Source organism: Equus caballus, chromosome 21 (genome assembly GCF_041296265.1).
Source record: "Equus caballus isolate H_3958 breed thoroughbred chromosome 21, TB-T2T, whole genome shotgun sequence".
NCBI classification, from domain to species: Eukaryota; Metazoa; Chordata; class Mammalia; order Perissodactyla; family Equidae; genus Equus; species Equus caballus.
In genome coordinates this window covers 41521807-41540789 of record NC_091704.1, presented here as the reverse complement: position 1 = coordinate 41540789, position 18983 = coordinate 41521807, and the positions used below count along the sequence as shown (strand labels likewise).

At 34.9% G+C, this 18983-nt stretch overlaps 1 protein-coding gene and 1 long non-coding RNA gene across 11 annotated transcripts in view; one reads left to right on the top strand and one right to left on the bottom strand.

Annotated features, from left to right (window-relative positions):
- The window catches only part of LOC102147447 (uncharacterized), a 40640-nt gene that overhangs the window by 8322 nt on the left and 13335 nt on the right, over window positions 1–18983 (top strand). The window lies entirely within an intron of this gene.
- The window catches only part of FYB1 (FYN binding protein 1), a 159087-nt gene continuing 154369 nt past the window's right edge, over window positions 14266–18983 (bottom strand). For 4 of the 10 annotated variants that reach the window (XR_011430134.1, XM_070245888.1, XM_005604297.4 and 1 more), the window contains 2 exons: window positions 18654–18685; window positions 16177–17884 (listed from right to left, as the gene is read on the bottom strand). Coding sequence is in view for 3 of the 10 variants with exons in the window: in XM_070245888.1 (XP_070101989.1) it covers window positions 17862–17884; window positions 18654–18685 (55 nt within the window). In the remaining 7 variants the exon portion in view is untranslated. Of the gene's footprint in view, window positions 15901–16176; window positions 17885–18653; window positions 18686–18983 lie in introns of those variants that run through there. The other 6 variants (XR_289206.4, XR_011430135.1, XR_011430132.1 and 3 more) reach the window with 2 other exon arrangements.

The window sequence follows — 18983 nt, the reverse complement described above, 5'->3', positions numbered from 1 at the left end:
TGTATACTGTAAAAAAGAACCAAGTGAAAATTCAAAAGTAAAAAATACAATATCAAAAATATAAAAATCTACTAGATGATGATCCACTGGACACTAAAAAAAGAAAAGAATCAGTGAATTTAAAGACAGATCAATAACAAGATTAGGTTTTAAAAAGACTAAAAAAAAAGGAAAAAAACAAAAGAGCCTCAGTGATTCATTAAAAAAATCAAAAAAAGTCTGAAATATATGTAATTGGAGTCCCAAGAAAAGTGGAGAGAGAGATTAGGGCAGAAAAAGTAGTTGAAGAAATAATGGCTGAGATGTTCCAAATTTGATGAAAACTATCAAAACAAAGATCCAAAAAGCTGAAAAAATCACAAGCAAGACAAACACAAAGAAAACCATTCCCGGGCATATAACAGGCAAATTGCTAAATATCAAAGATAAAGAGAAACATGTTAAAAGTGATCAGAGAAAAGAATAAAAGGCAAATTAGCTACAGGTAACAACAGTAATTACTGAGGACTTCTAGTCAGAAACAATGCAAGCCCGAATTCAATTAAGTGACATCTTTAAAGTGAAAAAAGGAAAGAAATATCTATAATCCAGAATTATATGTCTAGTGAAGTCAATTATCAAAAATAAAAATGAAATAAACACATTTTCAGATTAAAATTTCTTTTAAAGAATTTGTCATGAACAGGTGTGTTTTCACATAGATATTAAAGGAAGTTCTAGAGACTGAAGGGAAATAATACCAGATGGAAATTCAGGGCTACATGAAGGGACAAAAAAAATGCAGAAAATGGTTAATATCTGCATGTAAATATAAAAGGTAAATTAAAAAGATGCTTTTTAAAAAGTTAATTTCTCATTTAAAGCAAAGGCAATACAATGTATCGTGGCTTTAAATTGTAGAAGTATAATGTATAACAAAATTTGAATGTTATAATGTTCTGATGTTATATATGAAGGGGTACAATATTATTTCAAGGTACGCAATGATTAATTAAGAAGATATACTATGCAAATAGCTGCATAGAAGATTTCTGCCTCCTGTATCAATTATCACATTAAAAGGAAGTGAATTATACACTTCCTAGTTTCAAAACTCACTACAGCAAACAAGCAGCAAAAACTAATAGAATTGCAAGGAAAAAGAGACAAATACACAACCATAGTTGAAAACTTTATCTTTTCTCAGTAATCCATAGAACAAATTAAGAGAACATCAGTGAGGATGTAGAAGACCTGAACCGCTTTATCTCTTTTCGACATTTATAGAGCAATCCACTCAACAACACCAGAACATCCATTCTTTTCCAGTGCAAGTGAAATATTCACCAAGATAGACCATAGTCTAGGCCATAAAACAGATTTTAACAAATTTGAAAACTTAAAATCGTGTAAAGCATGTTCTTGGACAAAATTAAACTAGGAATCAATAACACAAAACGTCGAGAAAGTTCCAAAATATTTAGAAATTAAACAGCACACTGCTAAATATCCCATAGGAAAAAGTAGGTTAAAGGATAAATTAAAATACAACATACCAAATTTTTGGTGTGGAGTGAGAGCAGAGAAATTAATAGCGTTAAATGCTTATATTAAAAAAGGAAGGTCTCAAATCAATGGTTTAAGCTTCTATCTTTAGAAAACGGGGGAAAACCAGTACATTAAACCCAAAGCAAGTAAAGGGAAATCAATAAAACAGATATGTGCAGAAATTAATCAGAACAGGAAAACAGAGAAAAACAATGGAATCAAAAGCTGTTTCTTTGAAATAATCAACTGATAACACTTCAGCCTGACTGATCAAAAATAAAGAGAGGAACCACAAATCACAAATATCAAAAGTGCAAGATGGGACATTACTATAAAAGCTGCAGATATTAAAAGGATTCAAAGGCAATATTAACAACTTAATGCCAATGAATTTGACCTTAGATGAAAAGGATTAATTCCTTAAAAGATACAAAATACTAAAGCTTATTCAAAAATTATTTTGTAGGTATTAACAAAATGATTCTAAAGTTTATATGGAAAGGCAGAAAACCTAGAGTAGCCAACATAATACTTAAGAAGAACAAGGTTGGAGGACCCACACTATCTAATTTCAAGGTTTACTATGAAGCTACAGTGAAGACAGGGTACTTATAGAGAGAGGATAGACATATAAATTAATTGAAAAGAAATAACAAGCTCAGATATCTGTATGTACATCTATATCTGTATCTTCAATTAATTTTTCACAAAGGGACAAAGGTAATTCAATATAGAAAGGATAGTCTTTTCAACAAATGATGTTGGATCAATTAGATATCCACATACAAAATAACCTTAATCTATACCTCACATTCTATATAAATATTAACTCAAAATAGATCATAGACCTAAATATAAAACCACAAAACCTCTAGAAGAAAACAGGAGAAAATCTTTGTGATCTTGGGTGAGGCAAAGCTTTCTTAGATATGACACCAGAAGCGTGGTCAATATGAGAAAAACATCAATAGATTGGACTTCCTCAAAAGGAAGAACTTCTGGCCTTAGAAAGACAATTTCAAGATAATAAAAAAATCTACAGACTGTGAGAAAATGTTTTCTTTTTTAAATGGAGGTATAATTGACAAATAAAAGGATTTCTACATCAAGTTAATTAACACATCCTTCACCTCACATTTTCATCTTTTTTGTTGCTGTTGTTGAGAACACTTAAGTTCTACTCTCTTAGCAAATTCAATTATATAATACAGTATTATCAACTGTAGTCATCATGTTATACAGTACACCCTGAGACATTATTTCTTTTGTAACTGAAAGATTATAATCTTTACCAACCTCTCTCTATTTCCTCCAACCCCTGGCAACCACCAATCTCCTCCCTGTTTCTATGAGGTTTTTTTTAGATTCCCACATGTAAGTGAGATCATGCAGTATTTGTCTTTTCTGTCTGGCTTATTTCACTTAGCATAATGCTCTCCAGGTTCATCCAAATTGTTGCAATAGCAAGATTTCCTTCCTTTTTAAGGCTGAATAATATTCCACTGTATATATATGCCCCATCTTCTTTATCCATTTACCCATCAATGGATGCTTAGGTTGTTTCCATACCTTGGCTATTGTGAATAATGCTGCAATGAACATGAGAATGCAGATATTTCTTCAAGATAACAATTTTGTTTCCTTTGAATATATATCCAGAAGTAGAATTGCTGGATCATATGATAGTTTTATTAGTAATTTCTTGAGAACCTCCATATTGTTTTCCATAGTGGCTGTGCCAGTTTACATTCCTATCAATAGTGTACAAGCTTCCATTTTTCTCTTTATCCTTGCCAGCTAACATCCATTGACAGTTTTCCTCTTCTTTTTTTTTTTTTTTTTTTTGCTTGAGGAATATGAACCCTAAGCTGACATCTTCCCCTACTTTGTATGTGGGATGCATCCACAGCATGGCTGACAAGTGGAGTAGGTCTGCACCCAGGATCTGAACCCACAATCCCTGGTCACTGAAACAGAGGTGCTCAGAACTTTAACCATCCGGCCATGGGGCTGGCCCTGTCTCTTGTCTTGTTGATAATAGATATACTAACAGGTGTGAGATGATATCTCATTGTGGTTTTGATTTACATTTCCCTGATGATTAGTGATGCTGAGTTTCTTTTAATGTACTTGTTGGCCATTTGTACGTCTTCTTAGAAAAAGTGTCTCTTCGAGTCCTTTGCCCATTTTTAAATTGGATTATTTGTTAGTTTGCTATTGAGTAGTATGAGTTCCTTGTACATTTTGGATAGTAACTCCTTATTGGATACAGTTTGTAAATATTTTCTCCCATACCATAGGCTACCTTTTTATTTTGTTGATGGTTTCCTTTGCTGTACAGAAGCGTTTTAGTTTGATGTAGTCCTAATTCTTTATTTTTGCTTTTGTTGCCTTTCCTTTTGGTGTCAAATCCAAAAAATCATTGCTGGCACCAATGTCAAGGAACTTACTCTATATGTTTTCTTCTAGGATTTTTATGGTTTCGGGACTTAAACTTAAGTCTTGAATCCATTTTGAGTTAGCTTATGTCCAGTTTCATTCTTTTGCAAGTGGATATCCAGTTTTCCCAACACCGTTTATTGAAGAGGCTGTCCTTTTCTCATTGTATATTCTTGGCTCCTCTGTTGCAAATTGATTGACCATATATACATAGGTTTAGATATGAGCTCTCTATTCTGTTCTGTTGATCTGTGTGTTTGTTTTTATGCCAATATCATGCTGCTTTGCTGACTACAGCTTTGCAAGATAGTTTAAGTAAGGAAGTGTGATACCTCTAGCTTTCTTCTTTCTCAAGGTTGCTTTGGCTATTCAGGATCTTTTGTGGTTCCTTACAACTTTGAGCACTGTTCTTTCCATTTCTATGAAAAATGCTTGTGAAATTTGAGGGATTGCATTGAATTTGTAGATTGCCTTGGGTTGTATGGACATTTTAACAATATTAATTCTTCTAATCCAGGAGCACAGAATATCTTTCCATTTATTTGTGTGTTCTTCAATTTCTTTCATCATTGTTTTCACAGATCTTTCACTTTCTTAGTTAAATTTATTCCTAAATATTTTATTCTTTTTGACACTATTGTAAATGGGATTATTTTCTTAATTTTTCTTTCAAATGGTTTGTTGTTAGTGTATAGAAATGCAACTGACTTTTGTGTATTGCTTTTGTGTCCTCAACTTCACTGAATTAAGAATTTAATTTAAGAATTAAATTTAAGAAGCCAGACTTAAAAGACTTGCCGCTCTGTGGTTTCATTTATGTCACATTTTGAAAAAGGCAAAATTGTAGTGACAGAAAAGAGATCAGTAGTTGCCAGGATCTGGGGTTCAGGAGAGAATTTGACTACAACATGGCACATGGAAATATTTAGGAGTGATGGAATGGTTCTGTTTTTTGTTTATAGTGGTGATTATGTGACTGTATGTGTTTGTTAAATTTACAGAACTGTATACTAAAAGGTTGAATTTACCTGTATAAAATTTATATCTTAATTTAAAAAAATGGAAATAAAAAAATCATTATTCCAAGGGTTAGAAAATATATGGGGTGTAGTATAAGAAGTTCTAATGTACTTTAGTAGGATTCTCAGAGGGAAAGAATTAAGAGAATAAAACAGATGCAATATTTGAAGAGATGATGGCTTACATTTTCTAGGATTTATGAAAGACACAAATTAACAAATGTGGGAGGGATAATGTATACCAATCAGGATAAATAAAATGAAATCCACACCTAGACACTATAGTGAAAGTGCAGAACACCAAAGACAAAGAGATTTTACAAGCAGTTGCAGAAGAAAGACAATTAACCTATGGGAACTACAATTAGGTGATTGTAGTCTTCTTAGCAGAAATAATAGGTGCTGGAAAATGATCTTTAAAGTGGTAAACGAATATAACTGTGAACCAAAATTTCTATACCTAAAAAAATTATCTTTAAATAATATGGAAAAATAAAGATATTTCTAGATAATCAAAAAAGGGAAGCATTTACCACCAAAAGACTTGACTATAGGAGCTTTTGTTAAATGCATTTCAAGAAGAAGAAAACAGTCTTGGAAAGGTAGTCTGAGATATAAGAAACAATGATAAGTAAAGAAATTGGTAAATTATATAGATAAATTTAAACAAAAATAGTCAGCCTTTAATAATAATATTTTATTATTGGGGATTAAAAATGAAACAAAGAAAATACTGGATGACAATAGCTTGTTATTTAGGAGTGGGTGATCTTAATTAAACTGTTGTAAAGCTCCTATATGTTTGAGGGAGGGGTTAAGTAATTGATCAACTTTAGACTTTGTGGAGAATGCAGAAAAAATATGAGAATAACCATTCAAAGAGAGCAATAGAGTAGAGAACACACACATGAGTAGAGTGGGGGGTTGGAGGGGCAAACTAAGAAAACTAGCAGCAGAAGGAATAAATTAGTCTCCCAAAAAAAACAAGAAGGACGACAAGAAAGCATAGAAAGAAACCTGACAAATAGAAAGAACAATGCAAGATACGAAACAAATCTAAATATGTGTACATGGATGTAATGCTTTCCCTAATTGTGAGTTTACCAGTTAAAAGGTAGAAATTGTTAGAGTAGTTTAAAAAAATCCAACTATATGCTGTTTACTAGAGATACAGTAAAATAAAAAAAGTGGAAAATTAAAAGATGAAAATTGTATGTAAGATGAAAAAAAGCTGGAGTATCTGTACTAATATCAGAGAAAATAGGGTAAGAAAAAAAGCATAATTAGTGATTGAAAATGTCCCAACATAATGACAACAGGCTCAATTGCACGGCAGATTTAAAATTATAAATTCATATATATTTAATAAAAGAGTCTCAATATATAAAACAAATAGATGGAGAAATTCACTACCTGGTCATTGTAGTAGGAGATTCCAACACGCTTCTTTAATTATTGTTAGTTTAGACAGACTCCTCTCCTGAGGAATGCTGTTAAAACTTGATTTTCTTACAAAGAGACATATCAAAAAGAGCAAATACAGAAGAGAAAGTAAGGAGGCTTCCCTAGAAAAGGGCTTCAAAAGGATGGCTTGCTTAAGTTTTTATTCACTTTCAGTGCAGACATGCTATCTGTCAATCAGGAGAAGGAGTCCTGGGACCATGGCTCAGCCACCTTTAAAAACAAAGGTTACATGTTTTCCACAAACATGGAAAGAGGTTCCCTGTTTTCAAAAGAAGGAGAAAGCATTACGTGATTGGTGCCAGTGGTTTTCAGATGCTATTTTAGACTTTTCCTGAAGATCCCACTGTAATGTATACTCATAAGGATCTTTTGTGGAAGAAAGCAATTTGTAAGTGGAATAAATTTTCCAGTGACTGAAGTATCTGTTTCCATTCTTCTGCAGTACACTTTTTCCAGATACACTGGGGAAACTGAGTTAGTTACCAGAAGGTCACTTGGTCAACATGGAATCAGAGGTTTTTTTTAAAAGAAGATATTGCCACTTTATGTTTTCACAAATTGTGTCTAATATTCTGCATTAACTTTTCTGAACTTACTTTGTAATTTCTAATTTGTGTTCTTACTTTTCTCTTATTAAATCCTTACTATAGTGTTCTGATGAATGGTAATTAATTTTTTTAATTTACTGACATGAGAGTTTAAAAATTATTATGGATACTCTTTTGTAGTGTATTGAAGATATTGAATTCTTTAAATTTTCTGGAGAACATGCTCAGAGACTTGAAATTATCTGGCCAAATAGCAAGCAATGCTCAGCATGAATATAGCGGAAATAAACATTGTTGTGTGGTCCTAGGAGTGAGTTTTATAACAGATCCATGCATAGGCGGAACCTTGGCATATGATAGAGCGTCGGTCTTGCATATAATTGGAGAGCGTTGGATCAGTCAATAAATGGTCTGGAGGAACTGCTTATCTGGGGGAAAAAATGTCCACATTTCCAGGTTCGTTCAAAGAATTTAAAGTGGAAAGCAAAACTTTAAAACTTTTGGAAAAAAGTTAGAATATCTTCATGAACAGTTAAAGGTGAGAGTTTCTTAAAGAAGACACAATAAAATGTTTGGCAATATCTATTCAAGTGGAGGATGCACATATCCTACCATTTAGCAATTCCACTCCTGGGTATGTACCATAAAAAAACTCTGACAGGAATGTCCATAGTAGCATTGTTTGTGATAGCATAAACTGGGAACGATCTAACATGGTCTTCAGTAGAAAAATATAAATATCTGTGGTTTGTTCATCCAATAGACTGCTATCCCCTTCCAAAACATGCAGAGGAGTGACAAAAGCAGGTTGCAGAAAAGTCCATAGAATATGATATGAGTTACATCATTTTAAGAAATAAAAAGTAACACGTGAAAAATTTTGTAAGATACATACATATGTATGGAAAGTATAAAGAAATGCATATGAATGATAAACACTAAAATCAGGTACTGATTTTCTCTGAGAAAGAGGGAAGGTATGTGTAAAATGTAATTGGGATGAAGCACACAAGGATCTTGAAATGTATTTATAATATTTTATTTATTGATAAAATTAACTTTTTAAAAAAGATTTTATTTTTCCTTTTTCTCCCCAAGGCCCCCCAGTACATTGTTGTATATTTTTAGTTGTGGGTCCTTATAGTTGTGGCATGTGGGATGCCACCTCAGCATGGCCTGATGAGCAGCGCCACGTCCGCGCCCAGGATTCGAACCGGCGAAACCCTGGGCCACCAAAGCGGAGTGTGGAAACTTAACCACTCCGCCATGGGGCTGGCCCCCTAATGATAAAATTAATTTTTAAAAAGTGACTGAGGGAGAGATGGAAAACTTACACAATTGTTATAAACTTAAAAATTAAATATTTGATGAAATTTGTCTTTAGATACTAAAAAAGGTTAGAGGCAATTTATGATGAACAAGAAACTGTCATTAACTTATGGTCACAGTTTAATTTCACAGAGTATTCTCCTGCTTGTTCACCCACCTTATGCATCAGAAAAGGCTCTAAATGATTTTAGCCTGTTTGTAAAAATCAAATCCGCTTTCAAAGTATAAACATTTATTATCTTTTGATGACAAATATTTTAAAAATAAATTTTTCCTAAGTTCTAAAAGCAAACTTGAAGGTGGAATTCTTCTTCTTTTGGCGTAATAATAAACCTTAATTTCATACTAACCATTGAAATAAACCCTACAGTTGACTGACTACTTTAAAGGCAACAATACTACTCTGAATATGTAAATTCTGGTATATTTGTTACGGCGTCAATCACAATATGTTGTCATCATTTTTTTTGAAGTTATTATAGACTTTACAGCTTATATTATCCAAATTTACCTAAAATTAATTAAATTTATATTTTATTCATATAAATCTCTCTCTTGAAACTGGGCTCCATAACTTACTCAACACTAACATTTCTGTTTGTCATCTGTATCATAATGGAAAGGAACCAACAATTTTCCTAATTTCTGGCTTCTTTGTGTCTCACTGATAATTTTCACGTTTTATTTGTTTTTGTTTTTGTTTATTATCCAGGAAGAATGGGGAGAAGTGTGCATGGTATATACCTGGAAAGCAGGATATCACAAAAGTAAGACTTTGGGCTCAGTGTGTAAGCCTAAGACCATGACACTTGGGCAAAGCATATATCATCTTTAAGCCTCATTTCTTCATAGTAAAATGAGCCTGACAATAGGGTTGACATAAGGTTTAAATGGGTCAAGGCCTTAGCACTTAGTGCAGTGTCTAGCACGTGGTAAGCACTCAATAAATGCTAACGGATGGTGAAGATTATGATGACATTTGACTTAACTACTGAGATTGGATGATATTACCATTTGAATAAATGAGTAAAAGATATACAATAATAATAAATAGGCTTATAATGAACATTCACTTTTGAACTGCCTCTCTCAACTTAGTATAAACTTGGTGACTTAGCTGATGTTGCGGCTGAAAGGATTCAGAATGCCGACAGGACCTTAACAAGCTGGGATAACCCCTTAAGGATGTGAGACGAGCTAGTTTTACTGTTTGGTCCATAAAATATACAGTTTTATGTCTCTCCCTATTTGATGAAAGAACCACTATTTCTGCAGAAAATTTACTTCTGATCTGTCCCTGGTAGCTTTTACTGGCAGATATATCTGTCCCTCAGCTGCTATAAGAATTGGTGGCTAAAGCTCACAGCTGCACCTTACTGCAGAGAATTGCCCTCAGCCCAAAGGAGCAATATTACCCAGAGATGTGTAGGAGATTGAGGTTGGCAGAGGAGGAAGCTTCTGGTAGCCAGTGACTGCTGAAGGGGAGATACAATTTCAGCTCCCTTGCCTCAGTGTGGCATGACTCAGTGGACCATTCTTCCTACAGAGCTTCCTTCTGGAATCAGCCTGAGCCTGGGCTGCAGCTGGATCTACGTCTTGGCCCAAATTCTTCCCCTGAGCTATCCTGCTTCCTCAATCCTTTCAGGTTTCTCCTGGGAGAGCCCCCTCAACAAATCCCTCACAGAGAATTTCAGTCTCAAGCTCTGTTTCCAGGGGACCCAACCTCAGGAGCCTTCCTAGTGCATCTCCTTCTACAGCTACGCTAGGAGGAGGAGAGATTTTTGTGTTGTTGCTCTTCTAGATGAATGCACAAAAACCTTTATAAGTCCTTGAATACTTTGTGGTTTTAGTTTTCTAGTCCTATACATTTATTTAGATTTATTTTCTAGTCCTATACATTTATTTAGATCGTGGAGGGTAGTAACCATCACAGTTTAGCATACCTCTTTTAGATCTATACATTTTAAAGATGAGAAACCAAAAGAAAACTCTGGGTCCCCTGAGGCATGTGGGTGGCAGCAGAATTTCAGTGCTTTTCTTAACACAGCTTCTGCCATTTAGGGTGAAGCTCTGACAAGCATAACATATTAGCTAAAGTACAATAAGCTAAATTTCATCCTAAATATAAAAAGGCTTACTTTCAATACTGCTGCCAGTGATATGACGGAGAGTCAAGCTTCAGTATCTGATGACATGTGTTAGATCATAAATTTGAAAGGGAAGAGACAGTTTACATGAAACTCTTAGTTTGATAGTTTGAATAAAACTCTCCATCAACTTAATTAAAGTTTTTGGAAAATATTACAATATTTCAGAGATCTATTTCCAAGAATTGAGATGAGAGGGCTGACATTGGTGGTCATAGAAGGTATTTCTTTGTTCTCATTTGCTAATAAGAACCTGGCTACAAACAGCCTATATTAGCTATTGAATATCATTCTTAGTTGGGCAAGACCCAAATCACAGTTTAACTTTAGACTTCTACTCAGTTCCAGGCCATGGTGTTTGCAACCTGTCGGAGGCTAAGGAATTTGTGTGCAGCAGCATTAATTTTTTATGATTGTATTCCTATTAGATGTCTCAATGGCATTTGGTGCTACTAACAGGAAAGGATTCTGGCTGTCATAGACACTAAATAAATTTTGTCCACCACTCACCCACACAAAAATGCTCCTCATTATTGGCAAGTTGAATAGTGACAGAGTGGCCAGTGCTTCATCTGATTTATTTCCTATCATAAACAGCTGATGGTGCAGACTGACTACATGGATCAAATCTGGCCTAATGGAATAACTACTTTAGTCGGAATAGTGCATTTAAGAAAAGTTGAATGAACAGTAAAAAAAAAAAAAAAAAAAAAGACTAGGTATTATATATATGAACTTTGATATCCAGCTTCTCTTGAAAAATTAGAGAATTTACCAGTTTGTCAGCCTTGAGTCATATATCAGTAAGGTCCAGGTGGGAAACAAATGGCAAATTCAAATTTGGACATTTGAGGAAAGCTTAATAAATGCGTTGTCTACAAATGTGTGGACAGTGTGTAGGGAAACCACAAAGTAAATGACAGTGCCCTGGAACTGGTAACCTCAGGGAGTGGTTGCAAGGAGCAAGGGGAAAGGGAAACACTACAACGCAGAGAGTCAGCACAACGTGCAGAAGCCTGTCTGACCTTGGGTGAAGGACACAGCCAGCTCATGATGGTGCCTCACGGAGGAAGTTGGAGGAAAAAAAATGTCCAAACCTCACTCTCTGTACCTCTGATTTCTTGCTCATGCTCCTCATTGGCCAAATGAAACTGGAAGCTATAAGTCAAGGGAGTCTTGAGGCAGTCCATAAAGGTTAGTCTTGAGGGAAAGAGAGCAAGATGGAGAAGGTTGGAGAGGGGGATCCGGAGGGCCAAGCAGAAGATATATAGCAAATTAGCAATTCACTACTGTAGACAGAGCTTATATTGTTTGCCACAATCTCCACCAATATTTATTGATCTCCAAAACAAAGCTGAATATCAGTTGCCATTTATTATCATGTTGGCACAATGATGTTTCTTATAGGACAGATCCATTTCTTTACTAATGTTTCTGTAAAAAGTGAGCAAGGAAAGATAGAAGACCAAATTCTTCAAGAAAACTGAAAATATTTATTTTTCTTGTAGAAGAGAAATATTACTATGTTTAATATGTAAACAAAATATACCTTGGTCTCTCTCTCTCTTATATATAGAAATACGTATATATATGTACTTTGCCTGCTTCTTTTGTGAGGTCAGGTTCTCTCTCCTTGATAGCACTCTGATTTTTGTGTTGGGAAATTACCTTTCCATTATTGGGTATAGTCTTTTTTGAGAGGATAATTCTAGGTGACTTGTTTTCACTTGGAAGCTGAAGCATTAGGAGGCTCCCTCTACCCACCACATGGGCAGGCACATGACTTAAGCACAGTCAACGGAGTTCTCTCTCTAGGGACTTTGACCAATGAGTGTGTATTTCAAGGGCAATGGTTCATTTCTGTTGCTGGCAGCCAAGAACTCTGACTGAAGTGTTATCTACACTTGAGTAGGAAGACCATTAATAAGTTGGTGTTTAAATGTGCTTCTGACATTTGGGAAACTCTTCTAACTCGATAGGCTATGGAGACAGTTACAGAGGAATTGCTACATTAAGATGATCATCCAGAAATGAGAGGTACCTGTTGAGCATCCTTTACTTTGACAAATTTGCAGATAAAGCTGAAGACCGTGACTATGCTCCAGCCTACTCCAGGAGAGCATATACAAGCCTAATATTTTCCCCAATGAAACAGAGTGAAGACTGCCACTGAATTAGAAAAAAGCAGCCTGTATTATGAAAGCCAGGATGAAATATAAAGTAAAAAAGCAGGAAATACCAAATACCAATATTTCCAGCAGGAAATACGAAATAAAAAAAAGATGTACCATGCTAATACTCAGAGGTAGGAACTGGACCTGGCCCAGGCATCGTATTTATTTATTATTATTTGATTTGATTTATTGTTTTTAATCTTAAGTGTTTCTATGTTATTATCATATATCAGCTGGCAAATAACTGGGACTCAGAGCAAGCGTACCATCATTGAAATAATGCTCATCTCAATAGGATTCCACTGAGTTGATATGTTCAAAATGTATAATAGCAAACTAGCAAGCAGGATCATGATAATAATAGTTAATACATGTCAGACACTGTACTAAATGCTTAAGTACATAATTTCAATTAATTTTTATGACACTATAAAGTAGGTACTTTCATATTTTATAAATGAAGATCCTGAGGCTTAGCAAAGATTAGAATCTTGCTCAAGGTTACATGACTTAGCCAGTAATCTCAAGCAGGAGGCAGAAGAAATGATGCACATATCACTAAAATAAACCCTTAAGTATGTGGCATAATTATGACAATATAGGCAGAATCAACAAGTATTTCAAAATTAGTCGTAATAATAAGTGGTAATATTTGAGTCCTTACAATGTGTCCAGAACAATGCTTAGCATTTCACAGATGTAATAAGAAATAATTTGTTAGGAAAAAAATTGTAATTTGTAGACTATTTCTGTCCAAACCTCTATATTTTCAAGAAACTTAGATCTTTGATTGTCCCTTATCTATCTTATATTTTTATCTTTCCCTCTCAACTATATCCTTTCCACTGGCTTTTGATTAAGCTCAGGTCTTTCTGTCTTAGAAATCAAACAAATAATTCCCTAAAACAAAATAAAAAAGACCTTTCTTCACTTTATTTTCCCATCTGGCTATCACTCATATCAGGTTCGTCATTTTTACAGTAAAATTTCAGGAAAGAGGTGTCCATTATGTCTGTCTCACTTTTCTTACCTTCCATTCACTTCTCAATCCATTTGTGGATGTGGGTTGCCAGACCCCCCTCAAAGAAGGACTTGCTGCCCAGCTGAGGGGAGTATGGTCTGCAGACTGACTGCCTCTGGCTGTCTGCTCCTTCAGGGTCTGCCTCAGCTTCAGAATCTTCTTACACAAAGTCACGGGCCTTCCCAAGGTGGCCCACATATGGTGATGAGTGAGGTGGAGGTAAAAAGGCTGGCCATTTTGGCCTGAAGGATAGCATTTATTTCCAAGGCCCTCCTCTGTTTGGCTGAAGATGCTGGGCTTGCATCACAGCTCAACTTCTCTCTCTGCTCAATGATGCTTCCTCCCCTTCCTTCCACAGATGTTAATCCCTAGTAGACAGCTGTGTCCCAAACCCTATCCCAGCATCTGCTTCCAACAGGTAACACCATTGCGATCAGCTTGGTCGTGAATGCCTCAATCTTTCTAAGGTCATGTATGACCTACATGTTGATAAATCTAATAGGCATCTCTCAGCCATCAGTTTGCTCGATATCTTATGGCATTTGAAGCAGCAACTAAGGAAAAATTACAGTGGCCGCCCACTGGATTAACACATTCTTTGGAGACATATCATTTATTCTTTCATTATCAAATATACAATGAAGGGCTTCAAATACTATTTCAAATATAGGAGTATAAAACAAATAAGACAGCGTCTTTGCTTCTGGGAGCTCTGTTTAATGATTCATTGGACACAGGAGGTGAACGAGCAGAAGTAGAGCAACTCCTGAGTTTTGAGCTTGGGTAAATGGATGATAGAGATGTCACCGAGATAGAATCTACGGGAGTATCATCAACCAAAAGGGAGAAAGAGGATGGGTTCAGTTTTGAGTCTTATGAGTTAAGAGGTACTTGTGGGATATCTATGTAGGTATGACTTTAGAGTAATTGTAGCAGAGACCAAATTTCAGTAAGTTGAAGACAGAATATAACTTGAGAATGCAGCAAAGGGTAAATAGGGACCAGGGTTTCCCAATCCTGGCTAAGCATTAAACTCATATTTAATTAAAAATTGCTTGAAAAGTTCCTTCCCCAGAAATTCTGATTCAGTTGATTTGAGAAGATATGTGTTTCTATAAACAAACTCTCTAGCTGTACTGAGTTCAGTGCAGATCCTCTGGAAAGCAGACACCAAGATGGGGTGAAAATGCAATAATATTTTTTAGGGGAGGATACACGTCTGAGACGAAATGGGAGGGAACCAGGGAAGACTGGAGGAGCCATCGGACAGCAATGCAGGTCTGACCCCAGTGAAGAGAGGAGGGAGAGATGGTTGGGTAGAAGCATCTCAGAGTGCTATGCAGGGTAAGGAAGGTTTAGCAAGAGTGTTGGAGGGTTCTGTACCTTCCAGGAACAGGCCTGCCACGCTCAGTCATTGGCTACACAGGACCAGCCTGTGGGAAGCCTGGTGTGGGCACAGCTGTGGTGATGGATTTCAGAGTGTAGAAGTTGGGGCCTTTGGTCAATTAAGCTCCACAAAGTTGAAGGTCTGTGAGGCACATTCTCCTGGCTGTCACATGCACCCTACGTTTTAAGATAATGTGATGAGAAAAGGAAGATAGAAATGGGCTGTAGTTGGAGACGTTTTTGGATTAAAGGCAAGGTTTCTTATTGTTTTTTGAATAGGAAAGACTTTGGTAAGATTTTAGAGGAGTATGTTTGTCTCAAAGGAGGGAATCTGCACAATGGAAGTTAAAGATTAAAAGAAGGGAGGGAGTGAAAGAGTGATGGGGAAGAGGGGTGTGTGTGTGTGGGGGGGAATGAGAATGAGTTAACTGTGGAAGAAGAAGACTCCAGAGAAGGCAAGAAGACATGGGATAACAGGCTGTGGCTTTGAATCTGAGGAGTGACATCTTATTCTCTGGGACAGTGTCTGGACATGGGTTAAGGTTGAACGTTGTGGGGAGTTGAAAGGAATCGCACTTAGTTATCTCAATTTCTACTGGAAGACAGGAGGCAAAATATCAGGGACACTGGTGGAAGATTGGTCTTAAACAGAAGGTACCCCATTCTCTGAGGCTGAAGCAAAAAGAGGTAATGATAGCCTCAGAGAAAGACTTTTGTAGATGTGGGATCAAATTATGGAAGCGAGAGAAAGGCTGATGACCTTGATTTCTTGATGAAGTAAGAGGCAAAGTTATCTGCTGAAGTTATTTGTCGTTCTTCTTACATGATGAAATTCCATATATAAAACTATAACAGAAATAATATGAAGTATATTAAAATTAATACTTCAAATATATCTTTTATATTAAGATGATTATCTATTATGTAAATCTTTCATAGGCATATGTGTGTCTGTTTCTTGGTGTATAAACTAAAACTCTAAAATATTCCCTTGGTCTAATTTGGAATTTAAACAACTGACATTTATTGAATTTATATTGTTCTCAATCAGAAAACAAATTACTGGAAATATTCTGTCAATGTATGATGTATATGTTACCAAATTTAACAAACAGAAAGCACTTTTGGACCATGTAATTTTATTTAGTATTAAAATAAATTCATCACGTGAGCATATACAGGCTTCCCCTATCAAAAAGTAGATGTCTAAGTATTTCATAATTGGAAGAGGTCTTTGAGATGAGTGGCTTCTAATTCAGGGACCTCAGACTCCCAGAATCTATAAATCCAGCAATAGAAGTTGATGATCTATTTTCAAATTTCAATGCTTCTAATAGAAATTCCACTTTACTCATATAAAAGTTTTGAGTTCCTTTACAATTATCTGAAATTACTTCAGTTCAGTGGGGCCACTCTTCAGAAGTTCCAATGGGCCTTTACAATATTAAAACATGAATAATGCATTAATTATTATTTAATCAATGAGTTTTAAAAATAAACAGAAGCTTCTGAAACACAGGGCTGGGGTAGGGGGAAGATTATAAGAGTTTGAGGTAACTCATAGTAAAAAAGTTGGGAAAAACTGACTTAGCCTAATCCTGTAATTTGCAGATGAGGAAACTGGCAAGATCAATAATTTACCCGATATCACATCATGTTTCATTCGCAGCAGAGCCAGCATTAGGATTTGCTCATTCCATATTTTGGAAGTTGTGAAAAAATTACCTAATACGCTATCTTCTTGGGTGTTAGGGTTTTGCATTTCATATCATAGTGTTTAGTGTTCTTAGCATTTGGAACCCAGAAGCTTCACCTTTTGTTTTTGGTTTGCTCTGGGAATGAGTCTGCGTCAGTAGGGAACATCTTAGCTAAACACTCAGGATTACTAATCTATACTCCCTCTGCTGGCCAACTTTCCATTAAAGTGGTTTCAAAGAAAAAAGTTCCGTAGAGGTAATTGAAAAACAAAACCAAAAACCGTTAAAGGAGTCTTCATAGTAAAGAGATGGCATAAAGTTTAGTTAATTTCAAAGTCCATTCTCTCATTCTTTGTAATTTTAGGATAGTCCTCACTCATATCTACTCTAGTTACAACAGTAAACAAAATACCGAATTATACCCTTAGCACATGAATCTGCAAACAGAAAACTTAGTTTAGACTCATCTATAGTTTTAATCTTAGGTAATCAACACATATTCACAATTAACAAATAGGGACAAACTTTATATACAATTTCTGCTACTTCTATAATTTTCGAAAAGATGTAACTCACCAGCAAGAGAGGAGAAAAGTCTGCCTTTGTAAAGATAGATGATTTGAAAAGAGAATATAACATATGATCATAATTACAGGTGCAAACAAAAGTTTTCCTTCTTGTGAAATGTTTTAAAATTTTCTTCCTTATATTTCTTTATTCTTCTTCCTTATCTTTCTTTATTCTTCTTCCTTATCTTTCTTTAAACAATACAGTCATTTCTTCTCAAATGATTTTTTTTTGTTTTTTTAGGAAGGGGGAGTTGTCTATGGACGGTCTGAAAGAAGTGCCTTCATAATTGCAGCTGAGGCAGAAATGGGATATTTAATAATTCTTACATCTCATTGATGCAGTCTTCCAAGATGTTGATTAAGCAGATGGATCATTTTCTGAGTTCAAAATTTCAAAACTTTATAATCAGAATTTTATAACTAACAGTAATAAGTAGTTTTTGTGCATTGATTTTTCTATGAACACAATAACATATGCCAATTAAGATCCAGACTTCACATTGACATCAAATGAACATAGAAGAATGACCAAAGCTGAGAGCTAGTCATTGTCATAGATGCAACCTGAAAAAAAAAACAAATTTAAATATGGTTATACAAGTGTTCCAGGGTTGGAAGTGTGGGTGATTCACATTCTCCTGATTTAGGATAAAAGAAGTGGAATTGGTTCACTTTATGACAAACTAGTTAAATGGAAGCACATAAATTTATTTAACTTCTATTGCTCAGTATACAATTTTAACAATGTCTCTGAACAGATTTATTCTCTATCGAAATAAGAGTCAGGATTATTTTATTTCATCTGGCACTTAAATGTGCTTTTTGGTAGTCATTCTGAATGAGGTTGAAAATATTAAATATCAGTGCAAATCATAAGTTTAAGAGGAGACTAAAAGGCAACATAATTAACACTATGCAGCATTCCAGTTGAGACTAATTTTTTAGATCATGATTTAGAAATATATGAGGTTTAGAGAATACTAGTGAGTATTACAGGTTATGAAATAAGTGCCTACTTATTGCCCAAGTATATATATTTTTGAAGATACAAGCAATTATTATTAAGATTCATGTTATAAGGAAAAATTCACCAAATATTTTCATGCTTTCTGCTTTCAAAGAAAATAAGAGATTCTTTCTTGATTTCCAGTCATGTGCAAAAATAAATTTTTTTCATTATATCAAAGCATTTGCTTTTCCTAACGTTTTCAAGGGATTCAAATTCTGATCAGATTGGAAGGCTCTAATTAATCCAGCAAGCTATATTTAGTATTCATAAGGACAGTAAATTCAGTGTCACTCTTCTCTGTAGGGGGTGCCATATGAGACTTACCATCAGCAATATCATCATAGATCTCTCCATCACTGTAAATGCAGAAAATAATTTTCGTTTTAATGTTTTCTTAACATTAAAGCAATATTTATATTAAAAAGTTAATAATATGATTTTATATGACACAAGACATTTAAGGGTGAGAAGTTACACATTGGGCATTTATAAGTGGGAAAAAATTTCATATTCATCTGTATCTCCTTTCATTGACTTAGTCTAATCCTCTGTGTCGTTCTAAAAAAAAAGCCCAAAACTTATTCTATATCATAGACAGACAGAAAAATGGAAACATACCTCAAGAGCACAGACCATGCCTTACTCATCTTTGGA